General features: G+C 47.6%; 1 protein-coding gene across 9 annotated transcripts in view; it reads left to right on the top strand.

Moving 5' to 3' along the window:
• Positions 1 to 8: 8 nt before the first annotated feature.
• PLCB2 (phospholipase C beta 2) overlaps positions 9 to 20,601 on the top strand; it is a 41,433-nt gene continuing 20,840 nt past the window's right edge. Inside the window, exons 1-7 of one of the 9 annotated variants that reach the window (XM_023928531.2) lie at positions 18 to 271; positions 10,100 to 10,177; positions 10,303 to 10,379; positions 11,705 to 11,773; positions 18,924 to 19,064; positions 19,723 to 19,802; positions 20,089 to 20,142. In XM_023928531.2, the coding sequence (XP_023784299.2) occupies positions 136 to 271; positions 10,100 to 10,177; positions 10,303 to 10,379; positions 11,705 to 11,773; positions 18,924 to 19,064; positions 19,723 to 19,802; positions 20,089 to 20,142 (635 nt within the window). In that variant the 5' untranslated portion in view covers positions 18 to 135. Of the gene's footprint in view, positions 272 to 4,419; positions 6,891 to 10,099; positions 10,178 to 10,299; positions 10,380 to 11,704; positions 11,774 to 18,923; positions 19,065 to 19,722; positions 19,803 to 20,088; positions 20,143 to 20,601 lie in introns of those variants that run through there. The other 8 variants (XM_023928530.2, XM_023928532.2, XM_086894604.1 and 5 more) reach the window with 8 other exon arrangements.

Here is a 20,601-nt window from a genome sequence, read left to right as displayed (position 1 = left end):
GAGGGGCCGGGAGGGGAGGAGGGAGGGCAGGGGGAGGAGCCCGGGACACCTTTAAAAGGAGCCCCCCGGCACGCGCGCCTCCCCCCGATTCCCGCCCCGGCGTGAGGGGAGGCCGCTGAGCGGAGCCTCGGGGACATGGGCAGCACCCGCCGAGCCGCAGGAAGGCTTCTGGCACGGCCTCCTGGAACATGCCTAGTGCTGGAGGAGGTCAGGAGTCTCCTCTCTGCTCTGGCTTCCCGACGGAGTTACTTCTTGTGTCTCCCTGATGAAGGTACGTGCTGCCTGCACCTCTGTGAGGCGGCAAGGGTGCCTGAGCCACGAAGCAGTTTTTAGAGGGAAGGGCTGCCTTAGTTTTGTTCAAACTTGGCTCTTCCCGAACCCATTATTGATGTAATCTAAACCTTCTCCTAAGGTATGGCTTCACCTTACACCACAGATGTTAGTTCTCTACAAAATTATTCTATTTTCTTGTTCAAAAGACAGCTAAAATGCTGATTTGGGGTATAAATTAGCCTTGTTTTCTTAATGGGGCAAGAAGATTACTTTTGGGAATGATGTAATTGACACTTTCTGTAATCATTTTCTCCCTCCCTTCAATCTGAGGTCAATCAGGTGTAGGCGTTGCAGCAGAAACCTCTTCTAAACCAGGACTTGTAGTTCTGGAAGAGGCTGCAGCAGCTGGAGAGCCGCCTATTACCCAAAGAGGCTTCCCCAAGAAGATATATTATGGAACAAATGGAGTAGCTGCAAAATAATTGTCATTCTTGGAAAGGGAGGACTGTGTTGGCTTCAAGCTCCAGGTGTGCTGTCTGTACATGGAGGGGTTGCACTGCCATGGTGGTCTGTGTGCACTGAGCAGGCAGGGCAGGAGCTCCCAGAGACCAGCAGCGAAAGGAGCATCTAGGAGAAGCTGTGAAGCTCCTCAAGTATGGAGTGTGTGGCTGATTGTTCTTACACAGGCAACGCAGTTTTGGGGGCAAAACCAAAAACAAGGTCTGTTCCATCCTGAACGATTTTGAACTACATGCTTTGGCCTCTTGGAGTATTTAATGTTCATTAAATCCGGCTGCATGTCTGGGAAATGTTTGTTAGCCAGTTTTGGGACTTCTCTGTGTGTCCTGGGCCTCTCTTGTGCTGATTGGTTACACCTGATTGGATTGTCACACCTGTGTTCTCCTTAAAGTCAAATGTCTCACACCTAAACAGAATTAGCTGATGATTCCCAGCTGGCAGAACTTTCATGGGTTATAGAATTGCCTCTTCTGTGGTTATGGAGAGGTTATATACACAAAATTGCTTGAGCTGTATATGTTTAATTGTACACATGAATTTACAGCAATTCCTACAAAATGGATTTGCTAGTAATTTATCAATGTGTTTTCCCTCAATTATGGGTTTGCTCCAGTTCCTTCCCCTGTTCTGTTCAGCAGGTGAAATGATGATGCGTTACTACCTCCCACAAGTCCCTTCCCTATGCTCTTGCTTAATCCCAGTTAAGAGGCAGAGGATTGACATGTACAGGGAGTGCCTCTGGGACTTAGTGAGGTCTTGACAGTTTTTGCCTGGTGCTTGTCGGGTTGAAGTGCTGAGGCCTGAACAACAGGCCCTGATCCAAAGCTGACCTCTCCATGAACCCTCCAACCAAATGTTATATGTAGCCACTCATATCAACCAATACCATTAGCATGATAGATATATCTTCTCATTGTCAAAACATGTGGTCACCTTTCCCTATTTAGGAACTGGATAAAGTCAGACGTGCAGGGGAATTGTTGGAACATTCCCAGCAAATATATTGAGTGTGATGGGCTTGTGATGTTCTGCCTTCAGCCCAACAGCTTCATCTCCCTGTTGCATTTATTTGTGACTCACTCATGCTGCAGTGGAGACTTCCCCTTCCTAAACCACACAATTCCATGGTATTATTCAAGAAATTAGGTGTTCTTAAGGCTCTCTTCTCCCTGTCAACCCTCTGCTCTCAGGGCTTTGAGTAAGACAAGGTTTGTGTTCATTAAATGTGAAGTCTTGGCTTTTGAGAAAGTCAGCTGAAAGCTTTCCATTTTATTGTGGACAAATAACTGGGTGTGAGCTTCTCTCCAAGCAGCTGTGAGCAGGTCTGTGCCTTTCCTAAATGGAACTCCTTGCTAACAAGTACTCCCTAAAGGAGCTGTAGTAATGGTGTTTGCTTTGTCCTTGGGGTTTTATCAAAAACACCAAGTTGTGCTCTGAGTGGACTCCTGTGGTACAAAACTGGAGCTCTGGGGTCTTGTCAAGTCAGTGACTATGTCTGACAGTAGACACAGCTTGAAAATTATCCCTCTCTAGGATTCTCCTAAGGAGCACAAAAGAGATTACTTGCTGGAGACAGAGTCAGGGGTATGTGATGCACTCAGGGACTCCTACCAAGGAAGGAGAGCTGCAGAACCCCTGAACAGTCTTCCTCCCACCACTCCAAAAACTGCTCTGCAGGCTCCTGTTCTCTATAAGCTCCTTTAATTTTGACTTCTCACATCTGAGGGTCCACTAGAAAGCTTGAATTCTGCTGCTACCTGTTGCAGTGGGATGTTTGTTTGCTCTCCAAAGGTCCCTGAAGGATGTAGCTAAATGAATCTTGTTATTGATTTCCCATGATCACAGTCAGTGAATAGCATCCCAGTGCTGCAGGATAGGGATGACTTAATTAAGGGAAGATTGCTGGCCTGAGATTGACTCTTTCCATGCAGACCCTGCTTCTGAGAGGAGCAGAATACTGGATGGGCTGCCTGGGACATCTCTCTGAGCTGTGCAAAGGCCTTTTCAGGGAGGAGGAGAATGCTGTAGGTTGAGGGTGGATATTACAGAAATGAGAGCTTTGAGCTAGCATGTGAAGAAGTGAAATTTGTGGAAGGGCTGGGGGAGACCATGGCTGATACCTGTTCAGTTCCACGAACTGAGTAGGCAAACAGTTGGAGTAAGTTGGGCTGGTGGAGTTGGAAGGAAAGTTGATGAACTTAAGAGCAGAAAGGGGCTTTTCCCCCCAGTATCCTGATTTCCTGAGCGGTGTTTTATACTGGAGGTACTGGGGGGGAACTGGCTGCATCCACCTCCAGGAGTGGTACAGGTTGCTTTCCTGTTCTTGTTACTCTGCTACTCAAGTGTACCATGGGATGGGCATGTTGTTTATGTGCTGCTGCTGCTCCTCATGCTCTTCCTTTCCTGTTAATGATCTGTCTTGGAAAGTCTTGCTCTTTTCCCAGCAGTCAGGAATGGCATGGTTCAGCCAGCCCTGGGTAGCAGTGACCTGGCACTGCAGGAATGTATGGGATGTTTAAATATGGTGTGATCCTGCTTGCAGCACTCGCTGCGCTGGCTGGAAGTACCCCGAAAGCTGTCAATGCTGTAAACACAATGCACTCTGCCCAGTGAGCAGTTAATTATAGGCCTAACCATGTCTTGGTGGTTGGACAGATAGTTTCTTGGGGTTTGGGGTTTTTTTTTGCACAAGACCTCACTGCTTTTATGGTTTTGTGGCATCTGTGGCCGCTTCTCTGGGCCATAGTCCACTGCCCTCTGACTTGTGCAGATCAAGCTGAAGAGTCGTGCTGAGAACTGTCAGGAGTCCTTGTGGTTTCAGCTTGAAGTGAGACACAAGATATGCCCCTGTACACACACTCAGCAGTTCTTCTCTCCAGGGTGGTGAGAAAATACTGGCTTTGTGGTCTCAATGGTATCATTAATCCTTTCTGGATTGCCAGCGCTTTGAGGGCAGAGCAGCCACAGGAGCAGTGGGATGGGTTGGCATTTGCAGAGCTGGGAGTTCATTGCTGATGTGCAGTGTCACAGCTCTTCACTAGAGGACAGCATTATACACGGCAAAGTAATTATCCTGCAACAATGCTGGGAGAGACGTTTTACGGATTTTCTGTGTGCCAGGAGTAAACTGGGGTGGAGGTTACAGAGTATTTTGCTGGAAGTCAGGAGCCATCCTCTCAGGGAGATTTAAGAGTGTGGCTTAAATCAGTGTCTGCAAACCTTGTCTGAAGGGTGATGCTGCCTGCCTTGCTGCTGCATGCACCTTGGGGGAGATACAGGCTGCTGGATAGGTAGCACGGACAGAGAAGGAAGAATATTAAACAAAAAAAAAAAAAAAAAGGAAACGTTTGCATCTCCAAACTGCTGCAGCAAGTGGCTGGTTGGCTGGTGGTGAAGGCATGGGAGGAAAGCAAGGAGACAGAGGGATGTGGGATGAGTGTGCACTGTGTGATGTGCCTTACAGGAGAGAGAAAATAAAGGATGGTTTGAATAAACAAATACTGTTTGAGTGCTGCTGTTCCTGCCTGCTCTGATGTTGAAGCTCTCTGCAGAGGGCAGGACTGCTGCTCTATCCTATCGTGGCTCCATCAGCCATCTCTGCATGCAAGGGACAGAGGCTCCCACAGAGCAAGGAGTGTGAAGTGGAAGATAAGGAAAGCTGGGCTGGGCAAGAGGGAGGGAGCTGCAGCTTTTGTGACAACCTTTGTGCAAGTGGGGGTTTGGCCCTTGCTGTTGGGCATCACATGGCCTTGTAGGGCAGCCACCAGCTTGGGCACTGCTCTTCATGCTGCTTGTGTTTGGTTGGGTGTTAATTATGATTTCATTAGTTATTGAATTAAGGCTTTATTCCATAGGGGAAGCTGATCTTGAGCGACACGTGAGTTAAGCTGTAGCAGGATTCTTGCTTACTTTCTTGATGAGGCAGAGAAAGCTGATGAATATCTGGGTGTGAGAGAAAGACAGAAGCAGCCTCTCAGTGAGGCCCTAGCAGGAAGGTTCTGGGAGGAAGCACTCTATGTTCACAAAGCTGTGATAATTGATAATACCAGTCAAACTGCTGGATCCAGTAGCTATGACTGATCTCACCTGCCCTTGGCAGTACCAGGTGGCAAAGCTCATCCCACCTCTCACTGCTTTGGAGTTGTGACCTCCAGAGTCTTCCTGCAGTGCTGTGAGTGTTCCAGAGGCTGGGAGGACTGCAGCACCTCTGAGCAAGATTGATGCTCTCTATTCTCTCCATTGCTGCTCCCTAATTTAAAGGGAAACAGCCCTGAAGCTGCCCTGGCCTTGCAGAAGAGACCAGGCAAGTTTAGAGAACTTTCACTCCTCCCTACACCCTTTGTCATCTTCTGCTTCTCTGCTTGGGAGTAGCCACTTTCCCTGAGAGTGGGATCTTGGTGAAACTGGCTTAGCTGGGCCTGGAATATCCCAGTGACCCTAAGGAAAGAGAGCTAACAGCCTTCTGTTGGATAGCCAGTTCCTGTAAGTGCAAGATTGATAAGTGCAGAAAATGCCATGGTAGCTGGAATTGTAGAAGCTCTCTTATTCCCAGGTTTTTTTTGGCAGGTAAATCCCTTGAAAGACAAAGGATGTTGGGTTTGCTCAGAGTTCTCTTTTCCTGCAGCAGGGAGCTCTGATTCCTGCCTTTATTTATTTTTAAGTTGGAGCACTTGCTGGAGTTCCACTTAATCTCTCCTGCCTCTTGCCACTAACACCTGAGAATGCCCTTAGGATTCCTTCAGTGACCAAACCCCAGCTGTCCAGGCTGCTTCGAAGTGCCAGACTTATCAGGGCTGGGCAGAAAGGAAGGAACAAAACATGCAGTTGGCTCCCCTTGCACAGTGAGGGGGTTTGTTCCCCCTTCTTAGAGAGTCTGTGCTACTTTTGCCAGCAGCTTGTTCCTCTTGAGCAATGGCAACCTTGGCTTTGATAGGAGATGAGGATGACATCCCACCATGTGCCTGGGAATCCACAGCAATCATAGCACAGTTATTTCCACTTGTAATTAGTTGTGAGGCTCTGTCTCTGACGAAAATTGATCTTGCCCATGTCAGGCTGTTTCATAAGCTGCTCTCCAGGTTAGCCAGTGCCTGTCAGCCAGTGGAGCTCCTTTCCTCCTCTGCTGCCCACATGGAATTCCTTCATTCCAAGATCAGGAGCAGAGACTTGTTTTGGCTCTGCTTGCCTTTAACCTGTTCTGGTTTTGGTCACCTGCCTGCTGCTTTGTCACTATAATCCCCACCTTGCCCACCTCTCCTGTTCTGTGTCCCACGTATCTGCCGCAAAGCCAAGTGACTCTGCGGAAGAGCACAGTTCCTTGAGACTCTGGGAATGTTTTATTTCAGCTGGGGAATTTCCAGCTGCCCTGCTGGTCTGTCTCACTTTGAGGATGACATTCAGAAGAGCCCATAAGAGAAAGGAAAACTTAAGACTGGACAGTGCAGTGCGTGGCCTCAGAAATGGAATCTGTCCAGAGCAAGGAATGAGTTTGTTTCCTGGGACATCTGGCCTGTTGCATGAAGGGGGCAGTCTGCTTGTGTAGCCAGAGCTGAGCTGTTCTGTAACCACAGCTGCTGAAGCAGTTGGAGCATTTCTGGCAATGCCTGTAGTTCGTCAAGAGAGCATTTAAGGAAGTTGAGTTGCGGAAGTTCACCGAGCCGGGTGCCTCACCAGCACAGCTCCAAGGAGTGGATCCCTCCCGGAGGGGCGGTGGGTGTTCGTGCCCACAAGCAGCCCAGCCATCGCCAGCCTTCCTCTGGGTGACCTTGGGTGAGGCTCTGCTTGCCTGGAGAGCAGCTGATTTACAATGCAGATTCATCGCTCCTCGCCTGCCTGTCCCTGCCCCTCCTAAATTGGGCTGGGATATAAGAGGTTGTTTGCTCTCCGATGCCAACAGTGGCCATGGCAGAACGCCCTGCCACGTGAGAGGCAGAGATAGAGGAGAGGGGGCTAAGGAGGAGTGAACTGTGCAGCTGCTCTTGCTTCTGGTAGCTGAGGAGCACATCTGCAGGACCATGTCTCTGCTGAACCCTGTCCTGCAGCCCATGGAGGTGAAGGAGTACCTGTGCAAGGGTGACCGCTTCATCAAATGGGATGATGTGAGTATTGGCATGTTCCTTCCCTAGGCTGTGCCTGTGGTGGCAGGGAGACATTGGTTGGGTCACAGTTTGTGGGGAGGCTGGGAGCCTGTGTTCGGTGTGATATCCCACCTGACAGCAGAGATCTCTGGACAGGGAGAGGGAAATGGGAAGAACAGGAAAGCTGAGGACTAAAATTAAGGGAGTGTGTGTAAGGGGTTGGGGATGTGATTTCTACACTTCTTGTAGTGGAGGATGGAAACAAATGGAGTGAGTGTGCACTGGGTCTGTGTGTGCAGCCCCTGGCGTAGGACACAAGGTCCAGCCCTTGGGAAGGTGGTTGCTGCTGGGAGTCTCTGTGGGATGAGATACAAATGCCACATTTGGACTTTCTGGAGGAGCATGAGGGGTAGTATCTACTCCAGAGCAGAGAGCACTCACTGCACTTTGCAGATAGAGATGAAATCAGGCTCCAAGTTGCTTCCTCTTATGGCCCTGTTGCCTGAGTGGATCGGGGGTGAGCCATGGCCTCCCACGCCTGCCCGGCCTCTGGGTCTGGGAATGACTGAGCAGTGAAGGGCCTGTGCTTTAACAGGGCTGAAGCCTCAGGGAGCTGCAGCAAGCTGCTGCTCTCTCCAGCTCATTGTCCTCTTTACCTTCAAAACAGCTGCTTTGCAGTCACTGCATTTCTGTATGAGGGGAAGAAAGTATAGAGCAGCAGCAGTTCATTGGAAGGGGAGGGCTGCCCTCCTCACTTTCTAAGGAGGCAAAGGAGTGCTTACCCCTGCACCCACAAACCTGAGCAGGGGGAGAGCAGCTGCCCACCTGTGCTGTCTGGAAATGGACTGTCTGCTGTTGAGCATGAATGTTGATAAAAGGGGGAGAGCCCAGATTATGGTTATTCACAGAGATCTGGGGAGATGGTTCATGTGGTGTTGCAAATGAGATGGTCAGAAGGAGCCTGCAGCAGCAGCGCAGGAGGGATTAGCACTTCTGTGGGTATGAACCTGGAATAGAGGGTTAAGTCCCAAAGGAGTGTGTGGGGGAGTGGATCACCTATGAGCAACATCAGCAGGGTGGTCCAGCAGCACTGAGAATGAGAGCAGTGTCCTGTGCAGCTGGCAGGAAGGATGGATGTGAGGAATGAGTTGGAATATGGCTGCCAGCTGCTCTGTTAGCAGTGCAGGAAGGAGGATGACACTGGGGTGCAGTGAAAAGCACAGCCTTCCTCTTCCCTGTGGGCCCACTGCCTGCAGAGTGCACTTGGAGCTTCTTGGAATTTGAAATCTGCTTTCTCAGAATAACAGTAGCAAAACTTGTCTAAAATTATTGATGACTGTGTGCTCAGTCCTTGGGGACCACTCTCTCAAGAACTGGAAGCTGTTAAGTGCTTTACTGGGTGTTCCTGGGATGGGTTCCCCTGAAACCCAAGGTAGGTCAAGTTGGGTTTCCAAGACCCACCAAGTGTTTATTTCCTGCTGTAGCTGTTGATTAGTGAGCTCAATTCCTGCTGGATCTTTCCTTAAGGTTTATATATTTGTAAACATTTTTAAGAGGTTGCCTCAACTAAGTAGTTTACAGGCTTGATCTCCACCAATAAAGAAAGGCTTTCTCCATGAGTGGGCTGTTCTGGTCACATTTCCATTGCATTGGGCTTTCCCAATCCATGGTTAGAACAGGCTGCAGAGATGATGGTGAGAGCTCCAGACTGCAGGATTGCTGTGCTTTAGAATTTGTGAGTGTTGTGTTTTTTGTATCTCTTTCAGTTGACCCGACTGTACTGTTGACAGTTTTGAACTCCTTCCAGGATAAGGGAGGCAAAGGAGTTAAGGAAGATCAGATTGGCCTCTTGCATCACTGTTCAGCTTGGGGCTGAACTAGGGCCTTCCAGCAAAAAAGCAAACCCACGCTTTTTCTACAGAGCCCTCACCTTATCCAGCTTTAGTAAGGCACTGTCTAGAGGAGAGAGCAACAAATCCCTGACAGGCAGGACTGTTCTGACCTGTCCCACAGAGTTGGTTGCAGGACCTTGGGGTAAGGAGCAGCTCTGCAGTGCTTTGTTCAGCATCCAGCAAGCTGGGGCTCCTAAGCAGACTGAAGAGGTGAAGTCCTACTACATGGGTGGTAGCTGAATTAAAGAACAGCTGGAAACCGTGTCAGAATCCCAGGTAGGGCACGAGGTAGTAGCTGACCTCTTGAGCAGGGCAGGGTTTGGTTCTGTGATGCCTCTGAGCGCTTGTAGTAGAGTCAGAACTGTTGCTATCCCTGAAAGATTATGAATCACAGGATTTTAGCAGACAGTGTTTGCTTTTTGTCCCACAGCGTTAGAAGCGGCCATTTTGGCTGCCAGACCATCTTCTGTAGGATTGCCTGTTTCCTTTGCTGCCAGGAGCTGCCCCATTGGAGAGGCTGCCTGCACCCCCATGCAAGGCCTGGCCCTGCCCAGGAGCCTGGTTGGCAGCAGCTTCCTTGCAGCCTCAGCTTGCCCTCCAGAAAGGTGCTCTGTGGGAGATAAGGGTAATCTAGAACATGGCACAATACTGTGTGGTGGTACTATGGGGCCTGTTCTGCTCTCTGTGGCCATGTGTGCAGGGAGCCAGCCAAGACATGGGAACATGGATGTGATGCTGGGCAGGCCCTGGCGCAGTGGGAGGAAGACAGGAGGCAGTAAAAGGACTACAAACAATGTGCTGTGCAATGAGCAGTTTACTGTAAATATTGTGTATGGAAATGTTTCAGAATCCCCATCTAAAGCAGCATCATGATGCTGCATTGATGCATTCCCTTCTTGAAGCCTTCCTCACTAGGAGCCCAGATAATCTGCATGAACACCTGAATGGGAGATGCCATGCCTGAATGCTTTCTCTGCTTGGCCTGGGCTACTCCTGAGCTTGTAGAATAAAGCAGGTCAAGAAAGAAGACTTTTCAAATGAAACAAATAATTGAATCTCCAGATTCTTTGTTCTCTCAGTTCTTTGTGTAGAAAGCTCTAGGAGAGCTATTCTTGTTAAATGGATAGGTTAGGTGAGATTCAGGATTCAGCTTCCAGGGCCTCACAGGTGTCACTGTGGAGATGTCCTAAAATAGTTGTGTTTGTTTTCATAAATCCCAGAGGGTGTTCACCTGTCTGAGTCTGTGTTTGAGCTGGGAACCTGGTGTCCCAGGATGTTTTCTCCAAGTCACCCAAGGTGCCAACATTCTTTCTTTTGTTGTTTTTATTTATTTGTCAGGAAACATCAAATGCTTCTCCTGTGATTCTCCGAGTGGATCCCCAGGGCTTTTACGTGTACTGGACCCATCAGAGCACGGTAAGTGCTGAGACTGCACAGCTCAGGCTCCAACCAGCCAGGTCAGCTTTGTGTGAGATGACAACACTGAAACTGCTCAAGTCCTGCACTTGGGAGCAAACTGCCAAACTCATTCCTCTTAGCAGGGACACCCCACCAAGGAATGGGAGCTGGTCAGTGGCAGGTTGGTCTTCAGAGCACCAGGAAAGTGCAAGAACTGAAGGTTTGAGTGTGACCTTTCTGTGCCTTTCATACTTTCACCATTTTTGACTCCTGCAAAGCTCACTATGTGTCCTTCAAAGGACTTAATGGAGAACAGTTGTGCTGATGTTAACCAGCAAGAAACAGGGTTCTTCTAACCTGTACAGTGGGGCCGTTAAATGACTCATTGGGGTTTTAGATATTTTAACTAGAAAGTAGTGACCATAGTGATGTAGGGCCTGCATGGAGTTTGGAGGGCAAGTTGTGCTCAGGATGATGTTTACAGGCTGCTGGAGCAAAGCACAAGATGCCAGCTGCTGGAGGAGAGGGAGAGGCAACACATGGAGGAAAGAGAATTCAGTTCCTCACAGATGAGTAGCATCAAGGGATGGAGAGGGAGGTGGAAGCCTGGGCTTACTTCTGCTTTCCAGAGCAGGCTGTGGTTCAGCTCTACTTCCTCCGCCTGACCTACATGCCATGGCAGATTCAGACAGTCCTGCACAGGCCCTGGCCAGGGACCTAGTGGGTTTGGGTGAGCTTTGCCTTTCCAGAGATTGTGCCCAGTGCCAGCTGGGACTGGGCACTGCCACAGCCACATCCCCTGAGAACAGTGTCACAGCACTGGGGACTGTCACACCCTTTGATGTCTCTGTCACTCCTGTTCTGCTTTCAGGGTCCACTCAGGCAGTAGAATTTCTGTTCTTAGGGTTCCAGCAGGAAGAAGTGGAGCACAAAGTGATGCAAGGGAATCTGGTGTCACCATGGAAAGGGAGATACTTCATTGGGATGCTGGGGAAAGGAAGCATAGCTACCACAAGGAAACCCAGACTGGAAAGGGTCTGGCATTCCTGGAAAATGCTGTTGATCGGCAGCTAAAGTAAACTGAACTGCTTTTGCACTACAGACTCAGAAAGGAGTGGGATTAGGAGTAAAATTACTTCCTGCTTAACAATAAAACTGGGATACAGCCAGAAGACATAGCATCTACATTGTCCTGTACAGCAATCTTGGAAAATAATATTATCTGCTGCAACAAGTATAATTTGTTCTCCAGACCCATGGTGAGAAGAAAAATTAGTAACAGAGGAAGGAAATTCAGGTTGGATATTAAAAGAACAAACAAGACAGTAAGCCAGGAGTGAGGACGTGGAGGGGCTGCCTGGGGAAGGCTGTGCAGTGTCCTCTGTGGGATTGGCTTCCCTCCCTGCATTGCACCTGCTGGGAGATCTCTTCCACAGGGAAAGACACTAAGCCAAACCTGATTTACAGCTTCTGGGGGCTCTGTCATGGAGTGCTTTCTTTCCTCCTTTGTCTTTCTTCATTTTCCTTGTCCTTATTCTGTTGTAGGAAAGGGAAATTCTGGATATCACCAGCATCCGAGACACCCGAGCAGGGAGATTTGCCAAAATGCCCAAGGTGAGTCCGCAACTTCTTTCTGTCCAGTGCTTAAACAGAAAGGCAAGGCTGCCTGTGGTTTTGGTGGGCTCAGGCAGTTTGTCCTGGATTTCTCTAGAAGCAAGGCAGAGAGGATCTCATCTCCTATGTAAATACAGAAAAGCTGTTTTGTCCCTAATCTCCCAGTCCCCTGTGCACCCAAAAGCAGCACTCTCACACTATGGTAGATGGGCTTATTGGAAGGAATATGTCCTCCCAAGACAGGAAAACCAATTGCCCTTCCAAGTGCCCTGCTGCACTGGTAAGTCCTGCTGGGGACACTCTGATGGTCCTGCACTGAGTCACTGCTCTTGTGTACCCACAAACCTGGAGTTACAATGCCAATCCAACAGTGTGTGCTGGAGTTTTTCACTTTAAAGAGATGGAAATGCATTTTCAGAAAAATTAGGGGGTCTTTTGTTGGTTTTTTCCTCCCATGTATTTTTACATTTGCACATGATCGGGGCTTTGTTCTCTATTTCAGTTATAGTTGAAGCTTCTTGCAGCCTTTGTTAGGACTTTATTTCTGGGACTTCTTTATTTTTTGTTTGTTTTTAACTTTTCCATGTATGGAAAAGGCAAACAGAAAACTGCAGTAAAGCTCAAAGGTGGAAAAGGGACTGAAGAAGTAAAGCTGATGGGTCATGTGGTGACATAGGTGGCTCTCTAAAGCAAAAGGGAAAGGTTTTGCAATATCTCCTGAGCCTCAAGCAGCCTTTTGCATAAGTTGTGCAGCTGTTTTCTCAATCTGCTCTGAAAATGTTTATTCAGAGCTCCCCAAGACCAATATTTCTCAAAATACCATAATAAGGTGGGTGCTAAAGGCATGACAGAGAACATTACCCATCTTCTTAAAAAAATCATATTTCGTTCAGAGAAACTGCCTTTCTCCTTACAAATTCAGTAGAATGGAACATACTTCAGTTTTCAGTGAGCCTAGAACTTGGTCAGCAACTTGTTTTGTGGGAATTATACTTTAAAAATACTGTTTATAAAATTTGGGGCTGCCCAAATATTCGAGTTGGTGCTGCCCTCCAGATGGGACATACTAAGGAAGAGGCTGACATAAAGGAGAGGTATGAGATACTCTTTTCTAGGGTGTTAAACTTTGAGGAATAACTTGTTAGCAAAATGAATTGATCTTTGATATAGATGATAAATTGCTGGGGGAAGTACTGAGGCCATGTCTGCATGTCCTGGTGGTTACAGGAGGCTGGAAAAACATGTCCTAGATTTTAGGAATTTGTTAAGGAAGACTAATTGGAGAGTACCAGGAGAAGACAGTTTGCCAATGGTACAAAGTTATTTGAGGTAATAGAATCAGGCTGCTTTGTAGGAAGACCTTGAATTGCTGATTGACTGCATGATCTAGTGAGTGATACATTTTATACAGATAAAAATCAGGCAATGCACACAGAAAAAAATCCCTGATCCTTCTGTAATAACAGAAGGCCCTGAGTTGACTGTTGCTACTCAGAAAACATCGTGGGTGTATGGTAAAACATCAATGTAGTGTTCAGCAGTATTTGTCCCCTAAAAGCAAATTGTGTATTGGGAGTTATAAGGAAATCATTAGGAAGTCATGCTATTGTGTACATCTCAAATGGATCCATATTTATGTGCAATTCTAGTGTACTCTCAAATTAGGTAAGAACTGGAAAAGGCATGGAGGAGCAGCAGGATTAACAAAGGAATGCAGTGGCTGCTGGGGGCAGAGCATCTGAGTAGGAGGGACTGTGTTCTGGCAGGAGGAGTAAGGTGAATGGGATGTGGAGTGCTGTAGTATCAGGAGGTGGATGGAGAAGGGAAGCATGAAGCAGTTGCTCAAGGTTTCTTCCAGTGCAGGATCTCCATATAAGGTGGAATTTTCCAGAGGTAGGAGCAGCACAAGTAGGAGGTGCTGCTGCTGTCCCACCTCATATCACCAGGCCTTGGGTGATGCTTCCTGTACAGTCATGGCAATGTGAATATAAAATGTCAGTACAAGAAGGAAATGCCCTTAGAGGGTTATTGAATGTGAGATAATGCCTCTGGGTTAGGAAGCTGCTGAATCCTATATTGCTGGGGGCTGCAGGGATGTGTCAGGGAAGTGCCAGTGCATTTGCCCTGTTCCAGAACTTTTCCCATGGCACCTGGATAGAGCAGCTCTGTTCTAACTGTTGTAATAGGCCAGGGATGGGATTTTTGTGTCCTGGGAATTGGCTGCAGCTCATTTTTGAAGAACAGCGAAGCAAAGTTCAAGCACTGACTGATTTATTAAGTATTCTCAGTGGGTAGAAGTGATGGACTTGATGACAACCTTTGCTGTGAAAATCCCAAGTGCTTTTTGAATTCTGTATTTTACAGAGATTATTTGAAATAAGTCCCCTTTTTATTTCAGGGAGTTTTCTGGAATTCTGTGGTAACATGTAGTAAAATACACTAGACTGGCTTCTTATTCACCTTTTCCTTGTGGATCCTGGAAGGTCTTGTGTGGGCACTGAAGGGGTGTTGAACAAAGATGTGCCATCTGGATCTGGAAAATTCTTACTCATAGCTCTTCTATCCTTGATGCCTCTGGCTTAAAGCCCTCAGGGTTGTGTTCATTTGGCTCTCCTGAGAACAGAAGTTCACAAAAGAATGCAGAAAGCAGGGAAAAATTCTTCACATGAGCCACCACACCCTCCACATGGGGCGGCTGTGTTCTGGGGCGTTGTTACAAAAGGCATGAATATAAAAACTGGTGTGGTGAAGCAAATAAAAATCTGTTTTGAGGTGGAAGAATGAACATGGGTGCTGTTCTGCCTGTTAACAAAATAGAGGCTTGGGATGGTTGTGGAACTGTTGGAATTGATACGAAGAGTCACTTGTTTAGCTGCCTGAAGGTGGAGAAGAAATGAGCCCTTGGCCTTATTTAGGACAAGAATTAGGACAAGGAGAGCAGGATCACAGCTGTGGGAAGAGCTGTGGATGGCACCAGCAATAAAAGGAGCATCCTTTCTCCCTCCCTGCAAGTGATGCCCCAATCAATCTGCAGCTGCTCTGAGGCAAAGCTTGTGGCCTGGTTTTCCTGCTGGATTGTGACTGAAGGAATTCCAGAGGAAGGAGAGTGCTGTATGGAGAGAGTGTCTGTGCCACTGGTTTCCACAGCAAGGGGCTGTGCAGGTTTGGGCTGTGGCTCAAGGATGTAACCTGCCCTGAGTTTTCCAGTCCCATGGCACGGACAAGTCTCTCTGGGAGGGGTGGGTGGGTCGCTGTGATTGTGGGCAGTTCCCTGCTCTCAGTAGCACTTTCCCACCACTGCCCAGCAGGAGGTTTGGGGTTTTTCTTTGTAACCTCTACACACAGCGAGAAGAGTAACACCAAAGCACCCACACGGAAAACCACTTGAGAAGGGACGTGTTGCCGTGAGCGCTGCCGGCACAGGTCACAGCTGGGACTCCATCAGTGCTTCAGGGATGCTTAGGGAGCAGGGAGTGCCCAGCACAGCGTGAAAAGGGACTCACTAAGGGCTGCCAGCCATAGGCACCACCACCAAATGGAAATGGCCCTCGCCTGCCTTCCCCAGCCCTCGTCTCACCGCAGAGCAGAATCCTCCCTGGCCCCTCCTACGCCGGGCTCCCCTGCTCACCCGCCCGTGCGAGGTTCTTTGAGAGCGGCTTCGCCTTTCTGCCGTGACTTTTCTTCGCGGATTTTATTTTTTTTCTTTTTTAGATGTGGCAGAACGAACTTTGGCGTGTGTTCAAGAGAAAAAATAAAGATAAGAGTGAGCAGCGCCTTTAAACAGAAAGGAGGCAAGATTAAAAAGCTATTGACTATAATTCAGCAGTGTGCCAATACAGATCAGGCTGTTATTTACAATTAGGTCTGTGTTTTCATTTCAGTAATGAGGAACGGTAAAGGCTGCTCCATTTGTGGGGCTTTTTGCGGTTTTTTTTTTAAGGCACCGTGACCCCAGAATACTGACAGAGAATCTAATAATAATTCAAGCTAAACTACACACTGTTTTAGGCCAGACTTCTGGGCTGTTGGCCGTGTCTTGGTGTTTGTTTAGATGTTTCAGGAGGCATTGGCTTTGAGACAGGCATATTTTTTAATAAAAACCGAAGTTTTACTTTCTGATTGTCATGATTTTAAACTAGCTTCATCCTCTGTCTACATTCTGTTGGTGTTGAACCTGGAGATGCAACCTGAACTGCACGTGTACAGGGAGAAAATGATACTGAGGCATTTGACTCATCATGTTTTGAGACAATAAAGTTGAAGGCAGTGGGAATGTTCAGGAACCATGCAGGACAATCACAGTGCCCTCAGAGCTGAGCTGTGGCTGTGAGCCACAGGCTGTGAACAGTGCAGTTGGTCAGTGGTTTTGCTGCAGGATAGGGGATGAGCAGCTCTGGCATTGGGATTCAGCAGTTTGTGAGCCCAGGATGGAGCTGAACTAAGTCTAATTCCAGCCCTCCACTGGAGAGTGATCATATGGAGCCATGTGGAGACACCAATCTGTGAGTGTGCAAGAGAGAGGCAGGTACAAGCCTGTGTCTGGCAAAGGATTTATAAATGGTGGAGAAGGAGCTAAGCAAGGAAATGGGCACATGTGAGTGATGGGCCCTCCTGCTTCTGCCATCGTTGTGCAGTGAGCTTGGGGCAACACATTCCCATCTGTCCCTGGCAGTGTGTCCCTGCTGGATTACATGGGCTATTCTGTGCCTGGGAATCTGCTGCATTTTCCAGTTCCTTTAGGTAAGACACTGAGAGCTGACAGTGCTTCACTGTGGATTTTTGTCTGCCTGTGTCCCTGAGATGCTTGGCAATGGACAGGCTGGCCCTCCCCATCCTGCAGCCATTATCTCCAGCATGGAGCAGCAAGGCTAACAGGGACAGGAGTGTTACCTCAATAGTCAAAGGCATTAGAAATATCTTGGGGCTTCCTTTTTCCCTTCTGGCAACCAAACAAGACCTCTTGTTTGTTCTCAGAAAGAGAAGATTTTTTGTCCTAGTGCCACAAGACACAGTTCTGCCAGGGCACAGTGACATGAGAGGTCCTGCAGTCAGCTCTGCCCCCGTTCAAGCAGAAAAAGGACCATCCCTCTCTGTCCTGTGTCTGTCTCTATTTGCATGAGAATTTGTTTTTCTCTGGACTATGGATCTCTGCATAGCTGAGGATTTTAGGGAAATCAGGAGGGTGGGATGTGAAACAGTAGCTGACTCCTTGTTTCAGCCACTCTGCTAGTAGGTTGTTTTCTGCTTGTCTGAGTTTAAGGGAATTTGCTAAGAGTCTTTCCTTTCTGATTTGCATGGCTAATATGCATGTCTCCTGCTTTTCATGCAGCCTTTTCTATTTTTCCTTTATGGCTAGCTGCAAGGTGACAGTAATCCCAGAGTGAAGCTGTGGCACAAGGTGCTGAAGGAGGAGTGCAGGTTGTGAAAGAACCATCAGGGTCAGAGCTCCTGCACACAGTCTTTGGTCCTCTCTCCACATCTTCATTGGGTGTTGGATGCATCACTGCCTGGATAAGGGCAAAAGTGCTCAGCTTGCTGGGGACATAGCCTGGACAGAGAGGTCTGGAGAAAGCCAGGTGACGAGTGTCTGCTGGAGAGCAGCGTGCAGAGAAGGAAGGGCTGGGAGGAGCCCCAGATAACAAATACAGGAAATGAGTTCAGCACAACCACAAGCTCACCATTGTTTGGGCCTCCTCTCCTGTACAGCCCTAGAGCTGAACAAATGCTGGTGCATTTGCAAGATGAAGTTAAGTCTGGAGTTAAAATCCCAACACTTTGATACTGGCACTGGAAAGTTGAGCTCCAACAAGGAATCGCCACGAGCGTGGGAAGGAGATGTGGATATTTGGGGGTGCTCAGTTCTGCACAGGAAAATGGCTCACAAGGAAAGAAGGAGCCATTTTAGAAATTCCCTTGTAGAAAATAGGCAAATCATATTCTTTCCCATATTCCCATAAATCATATTCCTCCCTCTAAATGTTCTGGAATTAAGCAGGTTTCAGAGTTACCCTCTCAGAGAGGTGCCTTTCCAAAATAAGAGACATCAGTCAGATGATCCTGAGTTACAATCCAGCCCATCCTGTTTTCCTTAAAGATGCCTGTTTGTTACAGATGTGTCAAAATTGCAAATGCCCCAGAAATTAGGAAAATTGAAGTAAAAAAATTCTGCAGTTGCTTATAAAATGTGTGTACAGCTGTGTATGTGAAGTGGTGCAGACTGAAACCTGAAGGTGTGCTCAGATTCCAACTCCAGTTTAACTGGAGACTTAAAGTCTGACCTGCTCTAACAATCCCAGACTGTGGATTTTGCCCTGTTTCTAAAGGAGCAGGTGCTCTGACAGCTCCCTGTTTGCTTGGACAGGGATTTGTCCTGCACTTCAGATAATGGATTGCTATGCTTTATTCTAGGAATGGAAATTTTATCTTCCCATTATAAATAGCACCATCAGTAAAACTCTGGGATACCTTGGATACCTCAGCTTAGTGACACCATGCATAGGAATGCAGAAAATGCTGAATAATTTAAAGGATTCTATAAATACTTTCATATGGTGCTGCAATCCAAGTACCACTAATCGGATGAGCCTTGCACTTAACAAAACAAGTCTCTGGTGAGCCATTGCTGTAGGGTACTGGAATTGCTATGGAAAAAAACACTACTAGCAACTGACAGAAGCAGAAAATGGGGCTTGAAGGGGAAGAACTCAACTCTGAGGTGACAGGGGGTCCCAAAAACATCTTTCTTGTGGAGGGAGGTTACATATAAGGATATCACACTTTCTAATGTTTTGATAAAATCAACTGGTTACACACCTCTGGCACAAGCAGGCCAAACCCTTCCCTGCTTGTTTGCAAGTCCAGGCTGAAGATTCAGAAGAAATTTCTTTAAGAGCAGTCTCCAGTTTTGACTTTATCAGACTTTTGCCAGGGGTGTTATAGTGGTTTGCCCCATGGAGGATCCAGTAATGCGAACTCCAGAATAAAGATGAAAAATAAGGAAAGTCAAGGAAAGAAAGATTGCACTAAGCAATTTTGCAACCCTTGAGATGCTTTCTTTGAATTTGGGCCAGTGTGTGTATTGGGGTCTGATTTTTTGGGGTAGTTTTCCTTCATTCTCCAGTTGCTCCCATCTGTTCCATTTCTTTTGCAGTCCCTGAAGCTCCGAGAGGTTTTTAACTTGGATCACCCTTGCAGCACCTTCCTGCTGAAGACCCTGACAATCGTATCTGGCCCTGACATGGTTGACCTCACTTTCCATAACTTTGTGTCTTACAAGGAGAATATTTCCAAGGTATTGGGGTCTGAGGTCATGGAAGTACTGGGAGCCACTAAGGATTGGGGCATTCAGTGGGAAGCAGGAAAGGAGAGGATAAGACAGGACCCTGAGCCCTTTCAGCATTACTGACAAGGTTATAAACCAGCAGGTTTATGTTACAGTCAGGTGTGGTGTCTCCATAATTCTAGAAGCTTCTGTCCTGCACAGAGAAGGACCGGTAGAAGACTGGTCATTGTCTTTGATGTGTTTTGTATGGATGAATAGGCAGCTGAGAAGTGGAAAAGCTTCAGCTCCTAGGTAGGAGGAAAGTGATAAAGTCAAGCCTGGAAGTATCAGACAGGATAAGGAGTAACAGTTTTAAACTGGAGGAGGGTAGATTTTGATTGGATGTGAGATGACTTTCTTTCCTGTGAGAGTGGGGGGGCCCTGGCACAGGTTGCCCAGAGCAGCTGTGGCTGTCCCATCCCCGGAAGTCAAGGTCAGGTTGGATGGGGCTTGGAACAACCTGGGATAGTGGAAGATGTCCCTGCCCATGGCAGGATGTGGGACTGGATGGACTTTAAGGTTCCTTCCAACCCAAACCATTCCAGGATACTGTGCCCCGTCCATGTTTGCTGTGTACTTCTTGGAGCAGTTCAGTAGTGCCTAATTACCTCTGCCCTGTTTGTTCCAGGACTGGGCTGAGGATATTATGGCCATTGCCCGGAATCCCCTCACGTACAACGCTCCCCGCTACACATTCCTAGAGAAAATGTAAGTCCTTTCTAAGAAACCTTTTTCTCTGAAACATCCACGTCCTGCCCTTTCTTACAGTACTGGAAAAAACCAAAGACTTCTAGGCATCCAGATCCCTTGGCAGCCTCCAGACCAAGGCCTGGGTCATGCCAAGGTTAAGCTGACAGTCTATAGGAACCCGATTTTCCGTTCATAGTTAGATTATTTGCCCAATTGCATGTTTTTCCTTTCTTCCTGCTTAGTAGGATCTCTTAAGATGGTACAAATGCATTTTTGTAATCTTGTTTGGGTTTTTTTTTCACAGTCTAGTGAAGCTGAAGTTGCAACTGAATGAAGAGGGAAAGATTCCTGTCCGGAAGTGAGTGTGGATCTTTGTTTTATTGTGTGTTCAGTCAGACTACAGGCAGAGCAGCTGGTGAGAGGATGTCTGATCAGTGGCTTCAGCTGTCTGCTCCTGCTGCACCTAAGAGGTGGAGAACTTTGCCTCTGTGTCCAGGCCATGGAAGTGTTCCTGCTGCACCTAGATGACACATAATTTGAGTCTGAAAAGGAGACTTTGTGGCCTTCATCTACAGCAACAAATGGCTTTAATTGCTACAGATATCACTTCCTGGTTGTTGCCAAGAAAAAAAGTAACAAAATGAAGCAACTTTGGTAAAATTCAGATCACAGATTATTTTGCAAACCTGAGATGAAAGGTGGATGAGATGTAGGATAGTCTCCCTTTCCTGTAAGGAGTTCTATATTTGGAGAGCTTTTTGCTGGACTCACCTGCAGCAGGGTTCCCTTGCTTTTCTTGTCTCCTCTCTCCCATGTG

Source organism: Cyanistes caeruleus, chromosome 6 (assembly GCF_971803275.1).
Source record: "Cyanistes caeruleus chromosome 6, bCyaCae1.hap1.1, whole genome shotgun sequence".
Classification (NCBI taxonomy): Eukaryota; Metazoa; Chordata; class Aves; order Passeriformes; family Paridae; genus Cyanistes; species Cyanistes caeruleus.
The sequence above is the reverse complement of the archived record's forward strand: the minus strand, read 5'-3'. Positions and strand labels throughout refer to the sequence as shown.